Below are 25,176 nucleotides of genomic sequence, written 5' to 3' on the forward strand. Positions count from 1 at the left end.
CAGCGCTGTAGAGAGAATATTATTACGTTATTATATAACGCATACATATTCCACAGCGCTGTACAGAGACTATTATTACCAGTTATTATATAGCGCACACATATTCCACAGCGCTGTACAGAGACTATTATTACCAGTAATTATATAGCGCACACATATTCCACAGCGCTGTACAGAGACTATTATTACCAGTTATTCTATAGCACACACATATTATGCAGCGCTGTACAGAGAATATTATTACCAGTTATTATATAACGCACACATATTCCGCAGCGCTGTACAGAGACTATTATTACCAGTTATTTATATAGCGCACACATTCCGCAGCACTGTACAGAGAATATTATTACCAGTTATTATATATAGCGCACACATATTCCGCAGCGCTGTACAGAGACTATTATTACCAGTTATTTATATAGCGCACACATATTCTGCAGCACTGTACAGAGAATATTATTACCAGTTATTATATATAGCGCACACATATTCCGCAGCGCTGTACAGAGAATATTATTACCAGTTATTATATAGCGCACACATATTCCGCAGCACTGTACAGAGAATATTATTACCAGTTATTATATATAGCGCACACATTCCGCAGCACTGTACAGAGAATATTATTACCAGTTATTATATAGCGCACACATATTCTGCAGCACTGTACAGAGAATATTATTACCAGTTATTATATAGCGCACACATATTCCGCAGCGCTGTACAGAGAATATTATTACCAGTTATTTATATAGCGCACACATATTCCGCAGCGCTGTACAGAGGATATTATTACCAGTTATTTATATAGCGCACACATCTTCCGCAGCGCTGTACAGAGACTATTATTACCAGTTATTATATAGCGCACACATATTCCGCAGCGCTGTACAGAGAATATTATTACCAGTTATTTATACAGCGCACACATATTCCGCAGCGCTGTGCAGAGAATATTATTACCAGTTATTATATAACGCACACATATACCGCAGCGCTGTCCAGAGACTATTATTACCAGTTATTATATATAGCGCACACATATTCTGCAGCACTGTACAGAGAATATTATTACCAGTTATTATATATAGCGCACACATATTCCGCAGCGCTGTACAGAGAATATTATTACCAGTTATTATATAGCGCACACATATTCCGCAGCACTGTACAGAGAATATTATTACCAGTTATTATATATAGCGCACACATTCCGCAGCACTGTACAGAGAATATTATTACCAGTTATTATATAGCGCACACATATTCTGCAGCACTGTACAGAGAATATTATTACCAGTTATTATATAGCGCACACATATTCCGCAGCGCTGTACAGAGAATATTATTACCAGTTATTTATATAGCGCACACATATTCCGCAGCGCTGTACAGAGGATATTATTACCAGTTATTTATATAGCGCACACATCTTCCGCAGCGCTGTACAGAGACTATTATTACCAGTTATTATATAGCGCACACATATTCCGCAGCGCTGTACAGAGAATATTATTACCAGTTATTTATACAGCGCACACATATTCCGCAGTGCTGTACAGAGAATATTATTACCAGTTATGTATGCAGTGGCGTAACAACAGCACCGTAGACACCGCGGTAGTGGGTAGGCGCTGTGTAAGTGCGGGTGCCGGGGGCTATTGTAACACCGCTGCCGCATCTGTGCTGCGGCCACTACCCGCAGATTTACTTGTCTGCACTGTGGTCCCGGCTTCTGCTGCTATGAAAACGGACCATCACAACATGTCTGCCCCAATACAGCAGACAGTTTCTGAGGATGCTAGAGGAGGTGGCGGCCTTCTCTAGCATCCTCAAACACTGTCTGCTGTATGGGGGCGTGGCCTATACTCACGGCATATCCGCTAGGCCACGCCCCCGTTTTGAGGCTATGGGTATAGGAGCCCCTAGCCATGCCCCTAGCTGCGGGAATAGACGCTGTGCGCATGTGCACAGTGTTTATTCACCGCTGCTCACCAGCCGAAAGGGGGGACTCCCAACAGCCCCCCCTCGCCACAGGACACTGCTGGCCGTGGGAGGGACGCGGGAATGTGTCCCCGAAAACCGGAACATTCCCGTGGTTTTTGGGACTGTTGGGAGGTATGGTATATTATCCACCATCAGACCTGGGCCTGTGTAATTAGTACTCCCCCACCTCCCACCCCACCCCCCACTGTTTTTTGAGCCGACATGTGCCGACAGGCGGTATTTCATGCCCCATGACCAACCCTCCACTAGGGCAATAGTGTGCTGAGCGTAGCAAGCCACCGTGCCCAAAGCATTGCACATTAACCAGTGTCCATAGGGAGTGTACATAGGGAGTAGCGCAGTAGAGGGGGGGTGCAGCCTCGACCGGATACTGCAGGATACAGGGAAGCAGGATACAGGGAAGCAGTCTGCCTGCAGTATATAGGATAGATCGGGGGAGGGCAGGGCAGCCGAGAGGCAAGCCGGGCCCTGGTTAAAAATGCTGGGGGCTTGGCCTAATCATGGGAGGCGTGGCCACCTCCCGCGATAAGGCCACGAATCCAAAATGATTAGTGGGGTGAAAAAAACACTTGAGGGGGGGGGGGGGGAGAGGTGTTATTCCCCCCCCCCCCCCCCCAAACACACACACACACACACCTCAGCAGCAGCAGCACACACCTACAGCATATTCTGTACGGACAGCAGGCTCAGCATGACCTCTCACACTGTCAGTGAGCCTGCTGTCAAGTGTGGCGGCTCTCACTCAGACATTCCCAATAACTAGGAACCTGCTGTGCTCGTGTCATCGCCCAGCCACAATAGCAGCACCCCCTGCTCCTATGGTAACTACGCCCTAGTGCCACGCTATTGCCCCACCAGCCACAATAGCAGCACCCCCTGCACCTATGGTAACTACACCCTAGTGTCACGCTATTGCCCCACCAGCCACAATAGCAGCACCCCCTGCACCTATGGTAACTACGCCCTAGTGCCACGCTATCACCCCACCAGCCACTATAGCAGCACCCCTTGCACCTATGGTAACTACGCCCTAGTGCCACACTATCACCCCACCAGCCACAATAGCAGCACCCCCTGCACCCATGGTAACTACACCCTAGTGCCACACTATCACCCCACCGGCTCCTATAGCAGCACCCCCTGCACCTATGGTAACTACACCCTAGTGCCACACTATCACCCCACCGGCTCCTATAGCAGCACCCCCTGCTCCTATGGTAACTACGCCCTAGTGCCATGCTATCACCCCACCAGCTACAATAGCAACACCCCCTGCTCCTATGGTAACTACGCCCTAGTGCCATGCTATCACCCCACCAGCCACAATAGCAGCACCCCCTGCTCCTATGGTAACTACGCCCTAGTGCCATGCTATCACCCCACCAGCTACAATAGCAGCACCCCCTGCTCCTATGGTAACTACGCCCTAGTGCCACGCTATCACCCCACCAGCCACAATAGCAGCACCCCCTGCACCCATGGTAACTACGCAATAGTGCCACGCTACCGCCCCACCAGCCATAATAGCAGCACCCCCTGCACCCATGGTAACTATGCCCTAGTGCCACGCTATCGCCCCACCAGCCACAATAGCAGCACCCCCTGCACCTATAGTAACTATGCCCTAGTGCCACGCTATCGCCCCACCAGCCACAATAGCAGCACCCCCTGCACCCATGGTAACTACGCCCTAGTGCCACGCTATCACCCCACCGGCTCCTATAGCAGCACCACCTGCACCTATAGTAACTACGAACTAGTGCCACACTATCACCCCACCAGCTACAATAGCAGCACCCCCTGCTCCTATGGTAACTACGCCCTAGTGCCATGCTATCACCCCACCAGCTACAATAGCAGCACCCCCTGCTCCTATGGTAACTACGCCCTAGTGCCATGCTATCACCCCACCAGCCACAATAGCAGCACCCCCTGCACCCATGGTAACTATGCCCTAGTGCCACACTATCACCCCACCGGCTCCTATAGCAGCACCCCCTGCTCCTATGGTAACTACGCCCTAGTGCCACGCTATCACCCCACCGGCTCCTATAGCAGCACCCCCTGCACCCATGGTAACTATGCCCTAGTGCCACGCTATCGCCCCACCAGCCACAATAGCAGCACCACCTGCTCCTATGGTAACTACGCCCTAGTGCCACGCTATCGCCCCACCAGCCACAATAGCAGCACCCCCTGCACCCATGGTAACTATGCCCTAGTGCCACACTATCACCCCACCAGCCACAATAGCAGCACCACCTGCTCCTATGGTAACTACGCCCTAGTGCCACACTATCGCCCCACCAGCCACAATAGCAGCACCACCTGCTCCTATGGTAACTACGCCCTAGTGCCACGCTATCGCCCCACCAGCCACAATAGCAGCACCCCCTGCACCTATAGTAACTACAAACTAGTGCCACGCTATCGCCCCACCAGCCACAATAGCAGCACCACCTGCTCCTATGGTAACTATGCCCTAGTGCCACGCTATCACCCCACCAGCCACAATAGCGGCACCCCCTGCACCCATGGTAACTACGCCCTAGTGCCACGCTATCACCCCACCGGCTCCTATAGCAGCACCACCTGCACCTATAGTAACTATGCTCTAGTGCCACGCTATCGCCCCACCAGCCACAATAGCAGCACCCCCTGCACCTATAGTAACTACAAACTAGTGCCACGCTATCGCCCCACCAGCCACAATAGCAACACCCCCTGCTCCTATGGTAACTACGCCCTAGTGCCACGCTATCACCCCACCAGCCACAATAGCAGCACCCCCTGCACCTATGGTAACTACACCCTAGTGCCACACTATCACCCCACCGGCTCCTATAGCAGCACCCCCTGCTCCTATGGTAACTACGCCCTAGTGCCATGCTATCACCCCACCAGCTACAATAGCAACACCCCCTGCTCCTATGGTAACTACGCCCTAGTGCCATGCTATCACCCCACCAGCTACAATAGCAACACCCCCTGCTCCTATGGTAACTATGCCCTAGTGCCATGCTATCACCCCACCAGCCACAATAGCAGCACCCCCTGCTCCTATGGTAACTACGACCTAGTGCCACGCTATCACCCCACCAGCCACAATAGCAGCACCCCCTGCACCCATGGTAACTACGCAATAGTGCCACGCTACCGCCCCACCAGCCATAATAGCAGCACCCCCTGCACCCATGGTAACTATGCCCTAGTGCCACGCTATCGCCCCACCAGCCACAATAGCAGCACCCCCTGCACCCATGGTAACTATGCCCTAGTGCCACGCTATCGCCCCACCAGCCACAATAGCAGCACCCCCTGCACCCATGGTAACTACGCCCTAGTGCCACGCTATCACCCCACCGGCTCCTATAGCAGCACCACCTGCACCTATAGTAACTACGCCCTAGTGCCACGCTATCGCCCCACCAGCCACAATAGCAGCACCCCCTGCACCTATAGTAACTACGCCCTAGTGCCATGCTATCACCCCACCAGCTGCAATAGCAACACCCCCTGCACCTATAGTAACTACGCCCTAGTGCCACGCTATCACCCCACCAGCCACAGTAGCAGCACCCCCTGCACCTATAGTAACTATGCCCTAGTGCCACGCTATCGCCCCACCAGCCACAATAGCAGCACCCCCTGCACCTATAGTAACTATGCCCTAGTGCCACGCTATCGCCCCACCAGCCACAATAGCAGCACCCCCTGCTCCTATGGTAACTATGCCCTAGTGCCACGCTATCGCCCCACCAGCCACAATAGCAGCACCCCCTGCTCCTATGGTAACTACGCCCTAGTGCCACGCTATCACCCCACCAGCCACAATAGCAGCACCACCTGCTCCTATGGTAACTACGCCCTAGTGCCACACTATCACCCCACCAGCCACAATAGCGGCACCCCCTGCACCCATGGTAACTACGCCCTAGTGCCACGCTATCGCCCCACCAGCCACAATAGCAACACCCCCTGCTCCTATGGTAACTACGCCCTAGTGCCACGCTATCACCCCACCAGCCACAATAGCAGCACCCCCTGCACCCATGGTAACTATGCCCTAGTGCCACGCTATCGCCCCACCAGCCACAATAGCAGCACCCCCTGCTCCCATGGTAACTACGCCCTAGTGCCATGCTATCACCCCACCAGCTGCAATAGCAGCACCCCCTGCACCCATGGCAACTACGCCCTAGTGCCACGCTATCACCCCACCGGCCACAATAGCAGCACCCCCTGCACCCATGGTAACTACGCCCTAGTGCCACACTATCGCCCCACCAGCTACAATAGCAGCACCCCCTGCTCCTATGGTAACTACGCCCTAGTGCCACACTATCACCCCACCGGCTCCTATAGCAGCACCCCCTGCACCCATGGTAACTATGCTCTAGTGCCACACTATCGCCCCACCAGCTACAATAGCAGCACCCCCTGCACCCATGGTAACTATGCTCTAGTGCCACACTATCGCCCCACCAGCTGCAATAGCAGCACCCCCTGCACCCATGGTAACTACGCCCTAGTGCCACGCTATCGCCCCACCACCTCCTATAGTAGACCCTCGCCCCACCTGAGGTCTGTCACCTCACCCACCTGCAGTGGCGGATTCAGGGGGGGGCACCCGGGCACGTGCCCCCCTGTCATTTCATTTTGTAGCTGAGGACCAGGGCTTTCCAACGAGCCCAGCCCCGTGTCTCTAGCCCCCCCCCGGAACCGGAGATATCGCCTGGCAAAGCTGTATCGTTTTTTCCCCATAGGATAATATGGGACCCGTCAATTCCGACCCCCACCTGGTTCCGACGGCTGCCAGTTCCCCCCCTGGCATTAGAGAAGCTTGTGGTTGATCTCATTCAATTCCAAATTGCTGGGCCTTCAATATGATACCAGGCTGGTCCATATTGGTCAATCGGTTCCAGAGATATTATGTGTAAACCGATTTTTTTATTTTTGAAATGTAATTTCATGGCTGTTCATGTTCTTTGAGGGCAGATTACTCTGGAACCAAACGTTCCAGTTTCACTGGACCAAAATCATTCAAAGCCCACTCAAAAGTTCTTCAATATAATACGTGTCTCATGTTAATGGGTCAGTTGGTTCCGAAGATATAGCCGGTTAAATAAGATAACTGGTTAAGGGGGGGGGGGGGGGGGGAGCAGAGCCTGGCTGTATTCAGAGCACTGCAGGTACCGGCTATTTGAAATAATACCCCCTCACACCAGAAAATGCAGGGACTAGGCTGGTGTAAAAGGGGCCAACCTGGGAATGCATTTTCTGGTGTGAAAGGGGTATTATTTCAAATAGCCGGTACCTGCAGTGCTCTGAATACAGCCAGGCTCTGCCACTGTCAGTGGCTATCACTTCTGCCTGGCGGCGGCTGTCCCCCATTTACCGCGAGCATGTATTCCCCCTTGGCAATGAACATGTAATCCCACATGGCAACGAGCATGGAACCTCTGGCAATGAGCATGGAACCCTTGGCAATGAGCATGTTAATAAGCAGCACTTATGTAGCATAATTTTTAATAGGCATTATGGTGTTAGGCATAACACATAATGGACATAATGGCGTGTAACTTAATGTGTAATGGACATTATGGTGTAAATGTTTAATGCGCGCCTTTGGTGGACAATGTCCCTGTTTATGAAGCGTATTGTGAATTTTGGCTTAATCTGTGTGGCATTATGTGAATTCTGGCTCAATCTGTGTGGCATTATGTGAATTTTGGCTCAATCCATGTGGCATTATGTGAATTTTGGCTCAATCCGTGTGGCATTATGTGAATTCTGGCTCAATCCATGTGGCATTATCAGAATTTTGGCTAAATCCGTGTGTTATTATGTAAATTTTGGCTCAATCCGTGTGGCATTATGAAAATTTTGACTCAATCCATGTGGCATGATGTGAATTTTGGCTCAATCCATGTGGAATTATGTGAATTTAGTTTCATTCCATTTGGCATCATGTGTAAGGGGGAAGTATAAAGGGATCTAGTATTTTGTTGCATAATGTGTAGAAGTTGTATATGGTGTTGTAGACTACACTCAAGGACACACCTCTGTTGAGTGGCCACACACCCTTTTCCAGAGAGCGCCTTTGGCGTGCGCACAACTACATCCTTCACTTTTGTCACCATGTTGGGCCTGCGTACTTTAAATGCCAGGGCCTATTTTGAATCCCATTCCCACCCTCTCTCTGCTGCTCTCTTAGCATGTACACTGGCACCACTAACACCGCCCCTCCCCCACCTAAACCCTCTTTTATCATGGTGCCCCCCCTGTCATTTTATCCTGGATCCGCCCCTGCCCACCTGCATCTATATACTCTCACCCCACCGGCACCAATAGCAGCACCACGCTCTCGCCCCACCTATATGCTCTCACCTGAGGTCCTTCACCTCCCCCACCCACATCCTCCCTGTTATTTTCTCCATCTGGAGATTATCTGCAGATTAAGGAATCTTTGTAGGTTGATCCTGTGGTTTAGAGATCGTGTAGTATGAGATAATGGAGGGGGCAGCAGGTACCGGGTAATAATGCTGCCTGTGAGAGGAGGACGTGTGTACATAGAGGTGTCACAGTGACGCAGTCGCCCATGGCAACCAATCAGCACTGAAGTAACATCTGTAATTTGCATATTTATAATGATACAGAGCACGGGCCACTTCTCCCTTATCACGCACGCCTTTATAAATCTACCCCTGAGTCATGGTGTAACAATGTAACGCACATTTCCTCATTATCATCTACACAGGAGCCTGAGTGCTGCCAGGGCTACACGTCAGAAAGAGCGTTATACAATGTTCTCCCACACGTCAGTAAGAGGATGATGTGCATTATACAGGATACAATGTATCAGACACGTCAGTAAGAGGTTGCTGAGCATTATACAGGATACAATGTATCAGACACGTCAGTAAGAGGATGCTGAGCATTATACAGGATACAATGTATCAGACACGTCAGTAAGAGGATGCTGAGCATTATACAGGATACAATGTATCAGACACGTCAGTAAGAGGATGCTGAGCATTATACAGGGATACAATGTATCAGACACGTCAGTAAGAGGATGCTGAGCATTATACAGGGATACAATGTATCAGACACGTCAGTAAGAGGATGCTGAGCATTATACAGGGATACAATGTATCAGACACGTCAGTAAGAGGATGCTGAGCATTATACAGGATACAATGTATCAGACACGTCAGTAAGAGGATGCTGAGAATTATACAGGATACAATGTATCAGACACGTCAGTAAGAGGATGCTGAGCATTATACAGGATACAATGTATCAGACACGTCAGTAAGAGGATGCTGAGCATTATACAGGATACAATGTATCAGACAGTTCAGTAAGAGGATGCTGAGCATTATACAGGATACAATGTATCAGACACGTCAGTAAGAGGATGCTGAGCATTATACAGGGATACAATGTATCAGACACGTCAGTAAGAGGATGCTGAGCATTATACAGGGATACAATGTATCAGACACGTCAGTAAGAGGATGCTGAGCATTATACAGGGATACAATGTATCAGACACGTCAGTAAGAGGATGCTGAGCATTATACAGGGATACAATGTATCAGACACGTCAGTAAGAGGATGCGGAGCTTTATACAGGATACAATGTATCGGACACGTCAGTAAGAGGATGCTGAGCATTATACAGGGATACAATGTATCAGACACGTCAGTAAGAGGATGCGGAGCATTATACAGGATACAATGTATCAGACACGTCAGTAAGAGGATGCTGAGCATTATACAGGGATACAATGTATCATACACGTCAGTAAGAGGATGCTGAGCATTATACAGGATACAATGTATCAGACACGTCAGTAAGAGGATGCGGAGCATTATACAGGATACAATGTATCAGACGCGTCAGTAAGAGGATGCTGAGCATTATACAGGATACAATGTATCAGACACGTCAGTAAGAGGATGCTGAGCATTATACAGGGATACAATGTATCAGACACGTCAGTAAGAGGATGCTGAGCATTATACAGGGATACAATGTATCAGACACGTCAGTAAGACGATGATGCGCATTATACAGGATACAATGTATCTGACACGTCAGTAAGAGGATGCGGAGCATTATACAGGGATACAATGTATCAGACACGTCAGTAAGAGGATGATGCGCATTATACAGGGATACAATGTATCATACACGTCAGTAAGAGGATGCTGAGCATTATACAGGATACAATGTATCAGACACGTCAGTAAGAGGATGCTGAGCATTATACAGGATACAATGTATCAGACACGTCAGTAAGAGGATGCTGAGCATTATACAGGGATACAATGTATCAGACACGTCAGTAAGAGGATGCTGAGCATTATACAGGGATACAATGTATCAGACACGTCAGTAAGAGGATGCTGAGCATTATACAGGGATACAATGTATCAGACACGTCAGTAAGAGGATGCTGAGCATTATACAGGGATACAATGTATCAGACACGTCAGTAAGAGGATGCTGAGCATTATACAGGGATACAATGTATCAGACACGTCAGTAAGAGGTTGCTGAGCATTATACAGGATACAATGTATCAGACACGTCAGTAAGAGGATGCTGAGCATTATACAGGGATACAATGTATCAGACACGTCAGTAAGAGGATGCTGAGCATTATACAGGGATACAATGTATCAGACACGTCAGTAAGAGGATACTGAGCATTATACAGGGATACAATGTATCAGACACGTCAGTAAGAGGATGCTGAGCATTATACAGGGATACAATGTATCAGACACGTCAGTAAGAGGATGCGGAGCATTATACAGGGATACAATGTATCAGACACGTCAGTAAGAGGATGCGGAGCATTATACAGGGATACAATGTATCAGACACGTCAGTAAGAGGATGCTGAGCATTATACAGGGATACAATGTATCAGACACGTCAGTAAGAGGATGCTGAGCATTATACAGGGATACAATGTATCAGACACGTCAGTAAGAGGATGCGGAGCTTTATACAGGATACAATGTATCGGACACGTCAGTAAGAGGATGCTGAGCATTATACAGGGATACAATGTATCAGACAGTTCAGTAAGAGGATGCTGAGCATTATACAGGGATACAATGTATCAGACAGTTCAGTAAGAGGATGCGGAGCATTATACAGGATACAATGTATCAGACACGTCAGTAAGAGGATGCGGAGCATTATACAGGGATACAATGTATCATACACGTCAGTAAGAGGATGCTGAGCATTATACAGGATACAATGTATCAGACGCGTCAGTAAGAGGATGCAGAGCATTATACAGGATACAATGTATCAGACGCGTCAGTAAGAGGATGCTGAGCATTATACAGGATACAATGTATCAGACGCGTCAGTAAGAGGATGCTGAGCATTATACAGGGATACAATGTATCAGACACGTCAGTAAGAGGATGCTGAGCATTATACAGGGATACAATGTATCAGACACGTCAGTAAGACGATGATGCGCATTATACAGGATACAATGTATCAGACACGTCAGTAAGAGGATGCGGAGCATTATACAGGGATACAATGTATCTGACACGTCAGTAAGAGGATGCGGAGCATTATACAGGGATACAATGTATCAGACACGTCAGTAAGAGGATGATGCGCATTATACAGGGATACAATGTATCAGACACGTCAGTAAGGGGATGCTGAGCATTATACAGGATACAATGTATCGGACACGTCAGTAAGAGGATGCTGAGCATTATACAGGATACAATGTATCGGACACGTCAGTAAGAGGATGCTGAGCATTATACAGGATACAATGTATCGGACACGTCAGTAAGAGGATGCGGAGCATTATACAGGGATACAATGTATCAGACCCGTCAGTAAGAGGATGCTGAGCATTATACAGGGATACAATGTATCAGACCCGTCAGTAAGAGGATGCTGAGCATTATACAGGGATACAATGTATCAGACCCGTCAGTAAGAGGATGCTGAGCATTATGCAGGATACAATGTATCAGACACGTCAGTAAGAGGATGCTGAGCATTATACAGGGATACAATGTATCAGACCCGTCAGTAAGAGGATGCGGAGCATTATACAGGGATACAATGTATCAGACCCGTCAGTAAGAGGATGCGGAGCATTATACAGGGATACAATGTATCAGACACGTCAGTAAGAGGATGCTGAGCATTATACAGGGATACAATGTATCAGACACGTCAGTAAGAGGATGCTGAGCATTATACAGGGATACAATGTATCAGACACGTCAGTAAGAGGATGCCGAGCATTATACAGGATACAATGTATCAGACACGTCAGTAAGAGGATGCTGAGCATTATACAGGGATACAATGTATCAGACACGTCAGTAAGAGGATGCTGAGCATTATACAGGATACAATGTATCAGACACGTCAGTAAGAGGATGCTGAGCATTATACAGGATACAATGTATCAGACACGTCAGTAAGAGGATGCTGAGCATTATACAGGGATACAATGTATCAGACCCGTCAGTAAGAGGATGCGGAGCATTATACAGGGATACAATGTATCAGACCCGTCAGTAAGAGGATGCGGAGCATTATACAGGGATACAATGTATCAGACACGTCAGTAAGAGGATGCTGAGCATTATACAGGATACAATGTATCAGACACGTCAGTAAGAGGATGCGGAGCATTATACAGGGATACAATGTATCAGACCCGTCAGTAAGAGGATGCTGAGCATTATACAGGATACAATGTATCAGACACGTCAGTAAGAGGATGATGCGCATTATACAGGGATACAATGTATCAGACACGTCAGTAAGAGGATGCTGAGCATTATACAGGGATACAATGTATCAGACACGTCAGTAAGAGGATGCTGAGCATTATACAAGGATGCAATGTATCAGACACGTCAGTAAGAGGATGCTGAGCATTATACAGGATACAATGTATCAGACACTTCAGTAAGCGGATGCTGAGCATTATACAGGGATACAATGTATCAGACCCGTCAGTAAGAGGATGCGGAGCATTATACAGGATACAATGTATCAGACACGTCAGTAAGAGGATGCTGAGCATTATACAGGATACAATGTATCAGACACGTCAGTAAGAGGATGCTGAGCATTATACAGGATACAATGTATCAGACACGTCAGTAAGAGGATGCAGAGCATTGTACTAGTCAGTAAGAGGATGCAGAGCATTGTACTAGTCAGTAAGAGGATGCAGAGCATTATACTAGTCAGTAAGAGGATGCAGAGCATTGTACTAGTCAGTAAGAGGATGCAGAGCATTGTACTAGTCAATAAGAGGATGCGGAGCATTGTACTAGTCAGTAAGAGGATGCGGAGCATTATACTAGTCAGTAAGAGGATGCAGAGCATTATACTAGTCAGTAAGAGGATGCGGAGCATTATACTAGTCAGTAAGAGGATGCAGAGCATTGTACTAGTCAGTAAGAGGATGCAGAGCATTGTACTAGTCAGTAAGAGGATGCAGAGCATTATACAGGAATGTGTCAGTAAGAGGATGCGGAGCATTGTACTAGTCAGTAAGAGGATGCGGAGCATTATACTAGTCAGTAAGAGGATGCAGAGCATTGTACTAGTCAGTAAGAGGATGCAGAGCATTGTACTAGTCAGTAAGAGGATGCGGAGCATTGTACTCGTCAGTAAGAGGATGCGGAGCATTATACAGGAATGTGTCAGTAATACCTCTCCCCTGTCACATGTTGGACCCGGGTAATTTCCGGGTTGGTGACGTATGGACCCTGGTCGGGGAGCAGTGGTAAAGCACCACAGCTTCCCACTGAACTCATAATTATGGTTGTATTATCCAGCCCCCCAGGGACAGTGGTCCCTGCGATGTGGGGGCTGTGGCTGTGGGCCCCCTGTGATCCTTTCAGTGGATACTTAACACTTGCGGTTTTGTGAGGAATAAGCCACAGATCTATACACTGATAGATAATATATATATATATATATATATATATATATATATATATATATATATATATATATACACATACACACACACACACATACATACTGTACACACACACACACACACACTAATAAATGGGCGCGTCATAGTGTACAGTATGGAGAGGATCAGCCACTGTAACATGAGAATTATTCTGGGAAGTGCAGACATATTTCTGGAGGGCTCGTCCCTCCTAGCCAATGGGAAGCCAGCTGTCGGAACACCGCAGTGTATGGGGTTCACCTTTCCCCTACAAAGCTGCGTCATTCCCCGGCCTCCCCCACCCCAGCTCCATTGTACGGCCTCCAGCAGCATTGCCTCACACAGTGTACCAACATTACACCTTCCCACCGGGCAGCACAGCGGTCAGCGCTATACAGATGGCTCAGCGGTTAGCGCTATACAGATGGCACAGCGGTCAGCGCTATACAGATGGCACAGCGGTCAGCGCTATACAGATGGCACAGCGGTTAGCGCTATACAGATGGCACAGCGGTTAGCGCTATACAGATGGCTCAGCGGTTAGCGCTATACAGATGGCTCAGCGGTTAGCGCTATACAGATGGCACAGCGGTCAGCGCTATACAGATGGCACAGCGGTTAGCGCTATACAGATGGCACAGCGGTTAGCGCTATACAGATGGCACAGCGGTTAGCGCTATACAGATGGCACAGCGGTTAGCGCTATACAGATGGCACAGCGGTCAGCGCTATACAGATGGCACAGCGGTCAGCGCTATACAGATGGCACAGCGGTTAGCGCTATACAGATGGCACAGCGGTTAGCGCTATACAGATGGCACAGCGGTTAGCGCTATACAGATGGCACAGCGGTTAGCGCTATACAGATGGCACAGCGGTTAGCGCTATACAGACGGCACAGCGGTTAGCGCTGTACAGACGGCACAGTGGTTAGCGCTGTACAGATGGCACAGCGGTTAGCGCTATACAGATGGCACAGCGGTTAGCGCTATACAGATGGCACAGCGGTTAGCGCTATACAGATGGCACAGTGGTTAGCGCTATACAGATGGCACAGTGGTTAGCACTGCACAGACGGCACAGTGGTTAGCCTTATACAGAGGCATACCTCCCAACTTTTGATGATCCAGCGGCACGACCCAGCTGATGCTGATGGAAATTTTGGGGGAGTGACCTAATTCAGGGGCGTGGCCTATACTCGCGGCTCTCCCGCGAGGCCACGCCCTCATTTTGCCGCTATGGGGGCATGACCCAGCGGCTCTGTGAGCCTCTAGCCATGCCCCCAGCCCCCTGGCTACGGGAATAGACGCTGTGCGCATATTCCCCGCTGCTTAGCAGCCTACAGGGGGGACTCCCAACAGCCCCCCCCTCACCGCGGGACACTGCCGCCCGCGGGTGGGACAGCGGGACAGGCCCTGATAATCGGGACTATCCCGCTGAAATCGTGACTGTTGGGAGGTATGCAGAGGGCACAGCGGTTAGCACTGTACAGATGGCACAGTGGTTAGCACTGTACAGATGGTACAGTGGTTAGCACTGCATACCTCCCAACTTCTGCGCTGAGGAAATAGGGACCGCGTGAGCGCCCGAAAAGGGGGCGGGGCGTATGCAAATGAGGGTGTGGCTTATACTAATTAGCCGCAACCTCATTTTCATACGAGAATAGACGCTGTGCGCATGCGCACAGCGTCTATTCTATTAGATTGGGGGGGTCTCCCAACTGCCACCCCCCGCAGCGGGACAATGACTGCCGCGGGTGGGACAGCGGGACAGGACCCGAAAATCGGGACTGTCCCGCTATAATCGTGACAGTTGGGAGGTATGGCACAGTACAGACGACACAGTGGTTAGCGCTATACAGACGGCACAGCGGTTAGCGCTATACAGACGGCACAGCGGTTAGCGCTATACAGACGGCACAGCGGTTAGCGCTATACAGACGGCACAGCGGTTAGCACTGTACAGAGGGCACAGCGGTTAGCACAGTACAGAGGGCACAGCGGTTAGCACAGTACAGACGGCACAGCGGTTAGTGCTATACAGAGGGCACAGCGGTTAGCGCTATACAGAGGGCACAGCGGTTAGCACTGTACAGACGGCACAGCGGTTAGCACTGTACAGACGGCACAGCGGTTAGCACAGTACAGACGGCACAGCGGTTAGCGCTATACAGACGGCACAGCGGTTAGCGCTATACAGACGGCACAGCGGTTAGCGCTATACAGACGGCACAGCGGTTAGCACTGTACAGAGGGCACAGCGGTTAGCACAGTACAGAGGGCACAGCGGTTAGCACAGTACAGAGGGCACAGCGGTTAGCGCTATACAGAGGGCACAGCGGTTAGCGCTATACAGAGGGCACAGCGGTTAGCACAGTACAGAGGGCACAGCGGTTAGCACAGTACAGACGGCACAGCGGTTAGTGCTATACAGAGGGCACAGCGGTTAGCGCTATACAGAGGGCACAGCGGTTAGCACTGTACAGAGGGCACAGCGGTTAGCACTGTACAGACGGCACAGCGGTTAGCACTGTACAGAGGGCACAGCGGTTAGCACTGTACAGAGGGCACAGTGCACACTCCTCAACCAGGAATTTGGGAATATTCCACAGGATACAGATCCAGCCAGGAGAGGTCAGTGACCGGCGCCCCCTGAGGTTATACAGGGATGACACACAGGCTGCCGTCCTGTCCATGAGATACCAGAACATTGGGACAGGTCAGGGTATAAAACATCTACAGTCTCTGGGTCTAAAATCATATCGTGGACCATTAATGGTCGACAGGGTCCAAAGGTCGATAGCTAAAAGGCCAACAGGGCGACCTTGGAAAGGTCAACAAGGAAAAAGGTCAACATGAGCTTTTAATGTTTTTATGTTGTTGACATAGGTCGACATGGACACTGTCTAATGTGGGGTACACCCCAGGACGATATGGCCCAAAACGAGTCAATTTAGATACATTCTCGAGCGATTGTATGTATATCGGCCGTGTTTTGGGCCACTTTGGTGCCTTTTTGATGCGATCCCGATCCGCGGCCCCGCAGGTCAGTCGGTCGGTTCTGAGATCCTACCTGCAGCAGTAGTGGGTGGGGGTTGCGATCGGATCGCATCACATCAGCCGCATTTTCGCGGCGTGTCGTGGCGCCGTCAGCTCGTGAGCGGGTCGTACACTCACGAGCACCATCGTCCTGATGTGTACGGGCATAAGTGTACCGCGACCCCTGGCATGGCTCGCTACGCTGGCACACTATTATATTCTCCCTCCATGCCCTAGTGGACGGTACCGCCTGTCAGCTCAAATTTGTAAGAAAATGCATGTCGACCTTTTCCATGTCGACCAATAGTGGTGGACCTTATGACTGTCAACCTAGAGTCATTCTATGATCAGTCCAGATGCCGGTCAGACATGAAGTACAGGGGTAGTAGGTACAAGGGTGGTAGGTACAGAGGTAGTAGGTACAGAGATAGTAGGTACAGAGGTAGTAGGTACAGGGGTGGTAGGTACAGGGGTGGTAGGTACAGAGGTGGTAGGTACAGGGGTGGTAGGTACAGGGGTAGTAGGTACAGAGATAGTAGGTACAGAGGTAGTAGGTACAGAGGTAGTAGGTACAGGGGTGCTAGGTACAGGGGTGCTAGGTACAGGGGTGGTAGGTACAGGGGTGGTAGGTACAGAGATAGTAGGTACAGAGATAGTAGGTACAGGGGTGGTAGGTAAAGGGGTGGTAGGTACAGAGATAGTAGGTACAGGGGTGGTAGGTACAGAGATAGTAGGTACAGGGGTAGTAGGTACAGAGGTAGTAGGTACAAGGGTGGTAGGTACAGGGGTGGTAGGTAAAGGGGTGGTAGGTACAGAGATAGTAGGTACAGGGGTGGTAGGTACAGAGATAGTAGGTACAGGGGTAGTAGGTACAGAGGTAGTAGGTACAAGGGTGGTAGGTACAGGGGTGGTAGGTAAAGGGGTGGTAGGTACAGAGATAGTAGGTACAGGGGTGGTAGGTACAGAGATAGTAGGTACAGGGGTAGTAGGTACAGAGGTAGTAGGTACAGGGGTGGTAGGTACAGGGGTGCTAGGTACAAGGGTGGTAGGTACAGGGGTGCTAGGTACAGGGGTGGTAGGTACAGAGATAGTAGGTACAGGGGTGGTAGGTAAAGGGGTGGTAGGTACAGAGATAGTAGGTGCAGGGGTGGTAGGTACAGAGATAGTAGGTACAGGGGTGGTAGGTGCAGAGATAGTAGGTACAGGGGTGGTAGGTACAGGGGTGGTAGGTACAGAGGTAGTAGCTTCAGGTGTGGTAGGTACAGGGGTGGTAGGTATAGGGGTAGGAGGTAGAGGGGTAGTAGGTACAGAGATAGTAGGTACAGAGGTAGTAGGTACAGAGGTAGTAGGTACAAGGCAGGCTGTTACAGGGGGGTTACAGGAACATTTAACGTTACAGATACAAAGGGGGGGGGGGGGGTAGTTCTGGTCCCCCACCATTAGCACGGACTCCATACCTTGCCATCGGACTCCATCCCCGAGTTATAGTCCCGGCACTTATCCGCGCTGTGTCCCAATCTCTGCTATCCGGTTATATCCCGATTATTGCTCAGTCCCGATATTTGCTATCCGGTGTATATCCCGATTATTGCTCAGTCCCGATATTTGCTATCCGGTTATATCCCGATTATTGCTGAGTCCCCAAAATGTACTATCCTGTAATATCCCGATATCTGCTATCCGGATATATCCCGATAATCGCTGAGTCCCGATCTCTGCTGTCCGGGCGCTGTATGTCTCTGTATAACTGGTTGCGGCACTGCCGGCTCCGGATCTTATACCAGGGGGGGATGGAGGGGGGGAGGGAGGGGGGTGTGTGAGCTGCCCTCGCCTCCCATTGGCCACTCAGGGTGATGTCACTGCAAGCACCGGCTCCTCCCCCAACACACCTCCACTAGAGTCATGTGCTCTATTACACGTCACACAGACTCCTTATACAATGTATCATTCATCTCATCTACATCCTCATATACTGTATATACATCCTATATACACCGCACCCTCATCCTCATATACATCCTCATATACTGTATATACACCCTCATCCTCATATACATCCTATATACACCGCACCCTCATCCTCATATACTGTATATACACCCTCATCCTCATATACACCGCACCCTCATCCTCATATACATCCTATATACACCGCACCCTCATCCTCATATACATCCTATATACACCGCACCCGCATCCTCATATACATCCTCATATACTGTATATACACCCTCATCCTCATATACATCCTATATACACCGCACCCTCATCCTCATATACATCCTCATATACTGTATATACACCCTCATCCTCATATACATCCTATATACACCGCACCCTCATCCTCATATACTGTATATACACCCTCATCCTCATATACACCGCACCCTCATCCTCATATACATCCTATATACACCGCACCCTCATCCTCATATACATCCTATATACACCGCACCCTCATCCTCATATACTGTATATACACCCTCATCCTCATATACACCGCACCCTCATCCTCATATACATCCTATATACACCGCACCCTCATCCTCATATACTGTATATACACCCTCATCCTCATATACACTGCACCCTCATCCTCATATACATCCTGGGCAACACGGATGGTGTAATGGTTAGCATTACAACACTGAGGTCATGGGTTCTATGTGTTATATATACAGGGCAGTACGGATGATGTAATGGTTAGCATTACTGCCTCACAGCGCTGAGGTCATGGGTTCTATCCCCACCATGTGTTATATATACAGGGCAGTACGGATGATGTAATGGTTAGCATTACTGCCTCACAGCACTGAGGTCATGGGTTCTATCCCCACCATGTGTTATATATACCGGCAGTACGGATGATGTAATGGTTACATTACTGCATCACATCACTGAGGTCATGGGTTCTATCCCCACCATGTGTTATATATACGGGGCAGTACGGATGGTGTAATGGTTAGCATTACTGCTTCACAGCACTGAGGTCATGGGTTCTATCCCCACCATGTGTTATATATACGGGGCAGTACGGATGGTGTAATGGTTATATTACTGCCTCACAGCACTGAGGTCATGGGTTCTATCCCCACCATGTGTTATATATACAGGGCAGTATGGACGGTGTAATGGTTAGTATTGCTACCTCACAGCACTGAGGTCATGGGTTCTATCCCCACCATGTGTTATATATACGGGGCAGTACGGACGGTGTAATGGTTAGCATTACTGCCTCACAGCGCTGAGGTCATGGGTTCTATCCCCACCATGTGTTATATATACAGGGCAGTACGGATGGTGTAATGGTTATATTACTGCCTCAAAGCGCTGAGGTCATGGGTTCTATCCCCACCATGTGTTATATATACGGGGCAGTACGGATGGTGTAATGGTTATATTACTGCCTCACAGCGCTGAGGTCATGGGTTCTATCCCCACCATGTGTAATATATACGGGGCAGTACGGACGGTGTAATGGTTATATTACTGCCTCACAGCGCTGAGGTCATGGGTTCTATTCCCACCATGTGTTATATATACGGGGCAGTACGGACGGTGTAATGGTTACATTACTGCCTCACAGCGCTGAGGTCATGGGTTCTATCCCCACCATGTGTTATATATACGGGGCAGTATGGATGGTGTAATGGTTACATTACTGCCTCACAGCGCTGAGGTTATGGGTTCTATTCCCACCATGTGTTATATATACAGGGCAGCACGGACGGTGTAATGTTACATTACTGCCTCACAGCGCTGAGGTCATGGGTTCTATTCCCACCATGAGTTATATATACGGGGCAGCACAGATGGTGTAATGGTTAGCATTACTGCCTCACAGCACTGAGGTCATGGGTTCTATCACCACCATGTGTTATATATACGGGGCAGTACAGACGGTGTAGAGGTTACATTACTGCCTCACAGCACTAAGGTCATGGGTTCTATCCCCACCATGTGTTATATATACGGGGCAGTACGGATGGTGTAATGGTTAGCATTACTGCCTCACAGCACTGAGGTCATGGGTTCTATCCCCACCATGTGTTATATATACAGGGCAGTACGGATGGTGTAGTGGTTAGCATTACTGCCTCACAGGACTGAGGTCATGGGTTCTATCCCCACCGTGTGTTATATATACGGGGCAGTACAGATGGTGTAATGGTTATATTACTGCCTCACAGCACTGAGGTCATGGGTTCTATCCCCACCATGTGTTATATATACGGGGCAGTATGGATGGTGTAATGGTTACATTACTGCCTCACAGCACTGAGGTCATGGGTTCTATCCCCACCATGTGTTATATATACGGGGCAGTACGGACGGTGTAATGGTTACATTACTGCCTTACAGCACTGAGGTCATGGGTTCTATCACCACCATGTGTTATATATACAGGGCAGTACGGACGGTGTAATGGTTACATTACTGCCTTACAGCGCTGAGGTCATGGGTTCTATTCCCACCATGTGTTATATATACGGGGCAGTACGGACGGTGTAATGGTTAGCATTACTGCCTCACAGCGCTGAGGTCATGGGTTCTATTCCCACCATGTGTTATATATACGGGGCAGTACGGTCGGTGTAATGGTTAGCATTACTGCCTCACAGCGCCGAGGTCATGGGTTCTATCCCCACCATGTGATATATATCCGGGGCATTACGGACGGTGTAATGGTTAGCATTACTGCCTCACAGCACTGAGGTCATGGGTTCTATCCCCACCATGTGTTCTATATACCGGGCAGTACGGACAGTGTAATGGTTATAGCATTACTGCCTCACAGCACTGAGGTCATGGGTTCTATTCCCACCATGTGTTATATATACGGGGCAGTACGGATGGTGTAATGGTTAGCATTACTGCCTCACAGTGCTGAGGTCATGGGTTATATCCCCACCATGTGTTATATATACGGGGCAGTACGGATGGTGTAATGGTTAGCATTACCGCCTCACAGCGCTGAGGTCATGGGTTCGATCCCTACCATGGCTCTAACTGTGCAGAGTTTGTATATTCTCCCCGTGCTTTTGGGGCAGGGACTGATGTGAGTGTTGAAATATTCTCTGTACAGCATTGTGGAATATGTGTGCGCTATATAAGAAACTGTTAATAAATATATATATATATACACCGCACCCTCATCATATACTGAATATACATCCTCATCCTCATATACTGTATGTTCACCCTCCTCCTCATATAGCAGTGTGAGCAGTGGTGTGTGTGTGTGTGTGTGTGTGTGACAGTGGTGTAAGCAGTGGTGTGTGAGCAGCAGTGTGTGGGACATGTCAGTGAAAGGGTGTGTGACAGTGTGAGAGCAGCTGTGTGTGTGTGACAGTGTGAGAGCAGCGGTGTGTGTGTGACAGTGTGTGAGCAGCGGTGTGTGTGTGGGACAGTGTGAGAGCAGTGGTGTGTGTGACAATGTGAGAGTACTAGTGTGTGTGACAGTGTGTGAGCAGCGGTGTGTGTGACAGTGTGCGCGCAGCGGTGTGTGTGTCAGTTGTGTGTGACAGTTTGTGAGCAGCAGTGTGTGTGTGACAGTGTGAGTGCAGCGGTGTGTGACAGTGTGAGAGCAGCGGTGTGTGTGACAGTATGTGAGCAGCGGTGTGTGTGTGACAGTGTGAGAGCAGCGGTGTGTGTGACAGTGTGAGAGCAGCAGTGTGTGTGACAGTGTGAGAGCAGCGGAGTGTGTGTGCAGTGGTGTGTGTGTGACAGTGTGTGAGCAGCGGTGTGTGTGTGTGACAGTGTGAGAGCAGCGGTGTGTGTGTGACAGTGTGTGAGCAGCGGTGTGTGTGTGACAGTGTGAGAGCAGCGGTGTGTGTGTGACAGTGTGAGAGCAGCGGTGTGTGTGACAGTGTGAGAGCAGCGATGTGTGTGTGTGTGACAGCAGCAGTGTGTGTATCAGTGTGAGAGCAGCGGTGTGTGTGACAGTGTGAGAGCAGCGGTGTGTATATGACAGTGTGAGTGCAGCGGTGTGTGTGTATCAGTGTGTGAGCGGCGGTGTGTGTGTGACAGTGTGAGAGCAGCGGTGTGTGTGTATCAGTGTGTGAGCAGCGGTGTGTGTGTGACAGTGTGAGAGCAGCGGTGTGTGTGACAGTGTGAGAGCAGCGGTGTGTGTGTGACAGTGTGAGAGCAGCGGTGTGTGTGTGACAGTGTGTGACAGCAGCAGTGTGTGTATCAGTGTGAGAGCAGCGGTGTGTGTGACAGTGTGAGAGCAGCGGTGTGTATATGACAGTGTGAGAGCAGCGGTGTGTGTGACAGCAGCAGTGTGTGTATCAGTGTGAGTGCAGCGGTGTGTGTGACAGTGTGATAGCAGCGGTGTGTGTGTATCAGTGTGTGAGCAGCGGTGTGTGTGTGACAGTGTGAGAGCAGCGGTGTGTATATGACAGTGTGAGTGCAGCGGTGTGTGTGTATCAGTGTGTGAGCGGCGGTGTGTGTGTGTGTGACAGTGTGAGAGCAGCGGTGTGTATATGACAGTGTGAGTGCAGCGGTGTGTGTGTATCAGTGTGTGAGCGGCGGTGTGTGTGTGTGTGACAGTGTGAGTGCAGCGGTGTGTGTGTATCAGTGTGTGAGCGGCGGTGTGTGTGTGTGTGACAGTGTGAGAGCAGCGGTGTGTATATGACAGTGTGAGTGCAGCGGTGTGTGTGTATCAGTGTGTGAGCGGCGGTGTGTGTGTGTGTGACAGTGTGAGAGCAGCGGTGTGTGTGTATCAGTGTGTGAGCAGCGGTGTGTGTGTGACAGTGTGAGAGCAGCGGTGTGTGTGACAGTGTGAGAGCAGCGGTGTGTGTGTGACAGTGTGTGACAGCAGCAGTGTGTGTATCAGTGTGAGAGCAGCGGTGTGTGTGACAGTGTGAGAGCAGCGGTGTGTATATGACAGTGTGAGAGCAGCGGTGTGTGTGACAGTGTGACAACAGCAGTGTGTGTATCAGTGTGTGAGCAGCGGTGTGTGTGACAGTGTGAGAGCAGCGGTGTGTGTGTGACAGTGTGAGAGCAGCGGTGTGTGTGACAGTGTGAGAGCAGCGGTGTGTGTGACAGTGTGAGAGCAGCGGTGTGTGTGACAGTGTGAGAGCAGCGGTGTGTGTGACAGTGTGAGAGCAGCGGTGTGTGTGACAGTGTGTGACAGCAGCAGTGTGTGTATCAGTGTGAGAGCAGCGGTGTGTGTGACAGTGTGATAGCAGCAGTGTGTGTATCAGTGTGTGAGCAGCGGTGTGAGTGTGACAGTGTGAGAGCAGCGGTGTGTGTGACAGTGTGAGAGAAGCGGTGTGTGTGTGACAGTGTGAGAGCAGCGGTGTGTGTGACAGCAGCAGTGTGTGTATCAGTGTGTGAGCAGCGGTGTGTGTGTGACAGTGTGAGAGCAGCGGTGTGTGTGTGTGTGTGACAGCAGCAGTGTGTGACAGTGTGAGAGCAGCGGTGTGTGTGACAGCAGCAGTGTGTGTATCAGTGTGTGAGCAGCGGTGTGTGTGTGACAGTGTGAGAGCAGCGGTGTGTGTGTGTGTGTGACAGCAGCAGTGTGTGACAGTGTGAGAGCAGCAGTGTGTGTGAGAGCAGCGGTGTGTGTGACAGTGTGAGAGCAGCGGTGTGTGTGTGACAGTGTGAGAGCAGCGGTGTGTATATGACAGTGTGAGTGCAGCGGTGTGTGTGTATCAGTGTGTGAGCGGCGGTGTGTGTGTGTGTGACAGTGTGAGAGCAGCGGTGTGTGTGTATCAGTGTGTGAGCAGCGGTGTGTGTGTGACAGTGTGAGAGCAGCGGTGTGTGTGACAGTGTGAGAGCAGCGGTGTGTGTGTGACAGTGTGTGACAGCAGCAGTGTGTGTATCAGTGTGAGAGCAGCGGTGTGTGTGACAGTGTGAGAGCAGCGGTGTGTATATGACAGTGTGAGAGCAGCGGTGTGTGTGACAGTGTGACAACAGCAGTGTGTGTATCAGTGTGTGAGCAGCGGTGTGTGTGACAGTGTGAGAGCAGCGGTGTGTGTGTGACAGTGTGAGAGCAGCGGTGTGTGTGACAGTGTGAGAGCAGCGGTGTGTGTGACAGTGTGAGAGCAGCGGTGTGTGTGACAGTGTGAGAGCAGCGGTGTGTGTGACAGTGTGAGAGCAGCGGTGTGTGTGACAGTGTGTGACAG

General features: G+C 49.9%; 1 protein-coding gene across 3 annotated transcripts in view; it reads right to left on the reverse strand.

Annotated features, from left to right (window-relative positions):
* Window positions 1-25,176, reverse strand: part of LOC146041916 (solute carrier family 2, facilitated glucose transporter member 1-like) — a 176,803-nt gene that overhangs the window by 15,199 nt on the left and 136,428 nt on the right. The window contains exons 1-2 of one of the 3 annotated variants that reach the window (XM_083161774.1): window positions 18,608-18,808; window positions 18,502-18,565 (exon numbers count right to left, since the gene is read on the reverse strand). The exons of 1 other annotated variant lie outside the window; for it this stretch is intronic. In XM_083161774.1, coding sequence (XP_083017900.1) covers window positions 18,502-18,519 — 18 coding nt within the window. In that variant the 5' untranslated portion in view covers window positions 18,520-18,565; window positions 18,608-18,808. Of the gene's footprint in view, window positions 1-18,501; window positions 18,809-25,176 lie in introns of those variants that run through there. One more of the 3 variants, XM_083161773.1, reaches the window with a different exon arrangement.

The sequence above is a fragment of the Crinia signifera genome, chromosome 19, assembly GCF_055691185.1.
Source record: "Crinia signifera chromosome 19, ASM5569118v1, whole genome shotgun sequence".
Classification (NCBI taxonomy): domain Eukaryota; kingdom Metazoa; phylum Chordata; class Amphibia; order Anura; family Myobatrachidae; genus Crinia; species Crinia signifera.